Source organism: Symphalangus syndactylus, chromosome 7, assembly GCF_028878055.3.
Source record: "Symphalangus syndactylus isolate Jambi chromosome 7, NHGRI_mSymSyn1-v2.1_pri, whole genome shotgun sequence".
Classification (NCBI taxonomy): domain Eukaryota; kingdom Metazoa; phylum Chordata; class Mammalia; order Primates; family Hylobatidae; genus Symphalangus; species Symphalangus syndactylus.
In genome coordinates, this window is record NC_072429.2 from 35,019,089 (window position 1) to 35,025,088 (window position 6,000).

Here is a 6,000-nt window from a genome sequence, read left to right on the forward strand (position 1 = left end):
CATCCTGGCCCATAGCCATCTCCCTTACCACCCACTCCTGGGAGCTATTAACTGGGGAATGGGATGGGGAAGAGGCAAGGAAGCAACAGAGGCAAAGCAGGGGATCTCTCCCAATTGTTATCTGAATTTCTAACTAAAACCCAGTACAACCTTGAGTATGTTCTCAATTATAACTTCTGATGGTCAAAAGAAACTTGTGGAGTAGTGGAGAGAATCTTATCCCCCAGGTAGAAGAAAAAATGAAATAAAAATCCCGGAGACTCACAGAAGGAAATTACTTGCCTATGGTCATACAACCAGCAATTGATACAGCTGGGACTTGAACACAGGTCTCCAGACTCTAAACCACATTCCTATCCCCTGTTTTGCATCTGTTTCAGCAGGCAAGTGGCGCCCCTCTATAAGGCAGAACTCCCCAGCCAGCCAAAAAGCCTCCAAAAACCTAGAGTGATGCAGTCTGGAAAGCAGGGAGAACTAGATGGGCATGGCCTGGCCCCCAGGGGAGTGCCTTGCAGGGAGGGTGCCTAGCCCCTGTCTTATTTTAAGTAGAGCCCCATGTTGAATCTATTCCAGGAGGATGAAGCTGGAGAAGGCCGCTTTAACTTCTCTGCCTATGGGATGGGCCCAGCCTGTCTGCAGGCCAAGGATGGCATCTCAGTCAAGGGCGCCAACAACAATAACACCACCAACCCCCCTCCTGCACCATCTAAGTCCCCAGAGGAGATGCGAAAACTCTTCATCCAGAGGGCCAAGAAGATCGACAAAATATCCCGCATTGGCTTCCCCATGGCCTTCCTCATTTTCAATATGTTCTACTGGATCATCTACAAGATTGTCCGTAGAGAGGATGTCCACAACCAGTGAAGGGTCTGAAAGGTTGGGGGAGGCTGGGAGAGGGGAAAGTGGGAATAGCACAGGAATCTGAGAAACTAAGGAAGAGAAGGGGAAGAGAGGGAGGGGGCACACTTACGCAACTCTCTCTGCAATATGTGCAATAGCAAAATGCAGTGATGCATGAATTTTACAATGTGGCACTATTTAACCTCGGGTGGGCTGTTGGGAGGAGGGTCAGGAGGGATTTTTCTAATACAGGAACTGAGGGCTGGGGGGAAGGGAGGGGGTAAGGGCAGGGGGTGGGGGATTGGGGAAATAATAGCTTTCAAAAATCTCAGTCCATGGGCTGTGCAGTTTTCCTGTTTGGAAGGAGAGCACAGTCTGCCCCAGAGCAGAAAGAAAGCAATGTAATATATGATATATATTCATGCTTAATATTAATGCAAAACCCCAAAAACAAAAGATTTGTTTCTTAACCTATCAGCCTAGTAACTGCTGAAATTTTTAAAGTCACAGAAGTAATGGACAATTTTTCCCAGAGTGGAAACAGTCACAAATAAGCTTGCTCTGGTGTATGTCCCACATCATACCCCTCCAAATGCCATACCTGTCTTCAAATTGACCCAAGCGGATACATGCCAAAAAGCCATTTTGCCTCTGCTTCAAGAGGGCTGTGTGGTATGGGAATGGGTAGTGGAAATGGGGACAGGTAGAGAGACGAGAAGGGAGTGACTAAAGAGACGGATATTTCAGAGGCCAAGGACTGAGAATGTAGGTAACCCCAGCTCAACCCTCACATCTCAAGGCTGAGGTCCACAATTGCCCCTCTCTGAGCCCTCTTGCTTCTGTGCTTCAACAACGCCCCACTCACCCTCTACCGGCACCCAGAAATGGCCGACGTGGTTTTCTCATTATATTGCCAATATGCAATCTTTTTTATGGTTAAAATAAGTAATAATCTTGAAAAATAATATGCAGATAGACTGAGTGTAAACAGGTACTTTTTTCAAATGACTATTTTTTTGGAGAGTCTCTTTGGAACTGCAACTGAGTGCATGTTTGGGAAGGTGGGGTCAGTGGTGTGAAATACATTTATTATCTAGTGGTTCTACAGAGTAAAGTTTTAAGAGGTGAAAGGGCAGTGTTGAGTCTGCTGCCGATTAGGTATAAATGGGTGGAGAGAGATGGTAATGTTTAGAAAATGTTTGTTATATTTTGACATATCATATATCATAATGTGCAAAGTTTGGGGGGCTGACCCCATTATATTTTTGTAAGTCTGTTTTTTTCCTTTTAGGTGCTTTGTTTAACATTTAGGAAAGTTAGACAAGTATTTCTCTTTCAATTCTAAAGTGCCAGAATTGTCCTGGGACAGCTAGGGCACTCCAGAAAAAAAGAAGGACCAGGAGACGAATTTCATTTGGGGGGTGGGGTGGGTGGGCATGGTCCTGCGGACAGAAATGGGTATCACAGATGGAAGGTCTGCAAGGTGGAGATAGCAGGCCTCTGTCCACTGTCAACAGCACTAGCCTGAAATAATGGCACCATTGTCTGAAGCATTTTCCCTGCTTTGGCCCATGGCCAGAGTACTGGGGTTCCATTTCTTTCTTTGCACTTTAGTGTCTGAGCTTTGGATCAAAGGTGTACGTAGAATGTTGAGATAGCTGACAATCAGTTTGTACTGAGGCCTGGGGTTTCACATGTGTCTTTTAAAAATCTCCAACTTGAGGCAGGATGGAGGAGGAGTGGTAAGCAGAGAAGAGACACTGGAAGCCTAACTTTTCCCTAAAGCACCTTCCCCTAGGGGATATTCTCCCATTCCCGCAGCACAATAACTAATACAGGCCTAAAGTAGCAGGTCATGGCAAAGATCTAAAGAGATTTACATAAGGAAAATGCACTATGCAGCCAAAAAAGGGTCTGGCTTTGAGGCTTGAGTGGAAAAGGTGTTTACATCCAGGTCCAGGGAAAATAAATTATTGCCTTCCCTTCTCTTGGCCTATGTAGACCAAAAAGCTAAACGGTATTACAGCTTTGGATGATATGAGATAGAACCTGGAATCTATTTTTCTAAGAAATCTTGGGAGATGGGAGCCAAGCGGGTAAAGAGTCTCTCATCTAAGACCATCCTTTCCCCCATCACAAACATGTGTCCAACGGAGTGAAAAGTTTAAAAGAGGGACTTGAATGACTATACTTCAAGATGAGAACATCAGTCTTCGAGCTGCTGTCAGCACCTTTCATTAGCACTACATTCTCAAGTGGTGCATGAGTCTCTGGAGAGGCCCTCTCACTAGCACTTTATTCACTTTATTTAGGGAAAATCACTTTTTAATCTAAAAAAATTAAAGAAGCCCTTCTTCCTACTTTACTCATTACTGGAGTAAATTCAGAATGTCTGAAGTCTTAGTAAATCAGGCAACAATCGTGCTAGACCTCCAGCAGAAACTAAAGACAACGACATTGTTCTAAGACATTCTGCCTCCACTCAAAACATAAATCTGCAGATTCCAAACCAGCCTCCTTGTAAGTAGTATCTGGAATCCATCTGAGAGAAATCACTGGGCCATTTGCCCAACCTCTGCTGCGTCCTTGAACTTCTGCCACCACATTCAGCTTGTGGGCCCACTGGGAGCTGCCAGGTTGACAGTAGCCAACAAATAATTGAATCATCTCTTTGAGACAGAGAGGAGGGAATGTCACTGAAATCTTCTCTCAGACTATTTCAAACTAGTGTCCCTTATGGCAAATCAACATGAGTGGAGTGATTATAGCAATGAAAAGAACCTGGATTTTAGTCCTGCCACTATAACAGGCTGAGTGACCTTGGGGAAATGACTAGGCTTTAGTTTCCCTAAATACACAATGTGAAGAGTAGTATAGTATCTAAACTCCCTCTTAGCTCTAAGTGCTCTATGACTCTGTGTTTAAGCTCGTCTACAGGAAATTCACACAACCAAAAATTTAATGTCACTTGGATTTCTAAACCCTCCAAGATGGATGTGTGGATACATATGCACAAACACATGGACCCACACATTGTTGCCTTTCTTTGGAAAATTTGTGGATTTCTTTTTTCTTTGCCCCACTTGGCGAATGGTGGTGAGGAAAGGACATCAATCATTACAAACTCAAAAACATGATCATGAATTAAGAATGGAAGCATATTCAAGGAAGACATTATCATCAATGTATAAGGTAGTAAGAACAAATTACATGAATTTCAACTTTATGGAAAAATCAAACCAGATAAGCTAAGCCAATTACTTTAAGTGGCTCCAATGAACAGAGTAATACTTTCTTAATTTCCTCTTCAGTTTGAGCACAGGGGATACTATGCTTTGGGATTACAGATGCTAAGTGGTATGGTAGCCAAAAAACTGATTTAGGTACAATGAATGGTTTACCAGTTTTCAAACTCTTTGCTTATCTAGACCACACCAGCATTTATACATGGTGTAAGAATTGGACACTGGCATAGAGCATTGGTGATTTCACCCTCCAAAACTACAGCTAATCCTAGGAGCCAAATCTAGGAGGTACCAATTAAGCAGACCGAATTTCTGCTTAATTGATTCTCACTTATTAGTTTATAATGTATCTCATTCATTTCAAGAACACTCAAAATAAATAGCTAAGCTTTGACACCCTCCAGTCCTTTCAAACATTCTTGGCTAAGACTCTAGGGAATGAACAAGACCAGGCATGAATAGAAAGGAAAAAAAAAATCTATGTCCGTGTATGTGGGTATGTAGTATCTTGATTTTAACTCTATTTTTAGTTTGAGTCTAAAAAACAACAGGGTTGGTCATTTAACCCAAACTATTCCTTCTAAACTGTCAATAAATAAGAAATGAATCCCCCTCAAAAGCTCACCAATCTTTTTCACAGGCTGTTTTGTTCATACTGGGGAGAAAAATATGAGAGATGGTTCCTTTCCTTCAAAGTACACATCTTTATCCACATCATTAAAACTAGAGATGGTATTTTGTGAGGCTGCATTAGATTACAGAGTGGGCTGATGCCCCAGCTAAACTGATACCATCACTGATAATAGTCTTGTGTGAAAATTAGCTTCCTTAGTTAATTGCAACATACTGAAATGGAAGGGGTTATTATATCTGTAGTAACTGCCTCCTTACTAGAATAAGCACAGGGCTTGGTGGTGGTACAATCTGTATCAGCTTTAGGACAGAAGTCAAGATCTAAGATTTGTAGCTGTTTCCTAGTCTGTCTGGAAGCCCAGTTAAGGAGCCATGAATACCGCTCTAGAAAGCATCTTATTTATTCGGTGAGCACCTTTTGCACATTCTACCCACCCTCCACGCCTACTCTGAAAAGGCAGGCAAGATTTTCTTTGTGGACTATGTTTCCTGGGTTGGCTAGGTGGCCTGCACTCTGAGGGGCTGGTAAGGTACGTTGAGAAAAAGTGAATCGACCTCTACCCTTGATATACGGCATCATTCCTTCTTGAACCAACCAACCAAAAAAATTCTCTAAACAGGCAATCAGACAGCATGTTTTTAAAATATAATTTAGCTTCTTTTCTACCACTGAGCTCCTTCTCTCAGAAATCAACTCCAGAAATTTGAATTAAGAACCTTCCCTGGCTGGGTGAGGTGGTTCATGCCTGTAATCCCAGCACGTTGGGAGGCCAAGGTGGACAGATTACCTGAGGTCAGGAGTTCGAGACCAGCCTGGCCAACGTGGTAAAACCCTGTCTCTACTAAAAATACAAAAATTAGCCAGGTGTGGTGGTGGGTGCCTGTAATCCCAGCTATTCGGGAGGCTGAGGCAGGAGAATCGCTTGAACCCAGGAGGCAGAGGTTGCAGTGAGCCGAGATCATACCATTGCACTCCAGGCTGGGTGACAAGAGTGAGACTTCGTCTCCCAAAAAAAAAAAAAAAAACCCCTTCCTTCCTATTTTCCTGCAGTTCTATGAAGCCAGAGACAAGTGCTAATCCTGACCAAAGGGAGGAGTAAAAGAAATATGATTTGTTTTAATTGAGCTGCCTTGCTCTTGAGAACTACCTGTACCAGTGTAAGGGCAATCATGTATGTTGGCAAGGCTTTGGCCTTATCATATCCTGAAATCCCAATGCAGAGAGAGAACATCCTTGGATAAGTTGAAATCCCTGTAGAAATAAATAACTTAAAAAAAAAAA

At 42.9% G+C, this 6,000-nt stretch overlaps 1 protein-coding gene across 2 annotated transcripts in view; it reads left to right on the forward strand.

Annotated features, from left to right (window-relative positions):
• The window catches only part of GLRA1 (glycine receptor alpha 1), a 112,109-nt gene extending 111,085 nt beyond the window's left edge, over positions 1 to 1,024 (forward strand). The window contains exon 9 of one of the 2 annotated variants that reach the window (XM_055285560.2): positions 550 to 1,024. In XM_055285560.2, coding sequence (XP_055141535.1) covers positions 550 to 864 — 315 coding nt within the window. In that variant the 3' untranslated portion in view covers positions 865 to 1,024. The remainder of the gene's footprint in view (positions 1 to 549) is intronic. The other variant, XM_055285561.2, reaches the window with a different exon arrangement.
• The last annotated feature ends 4,976 nt before the right edge of the window (positions 1,025 to 6,000 follow it).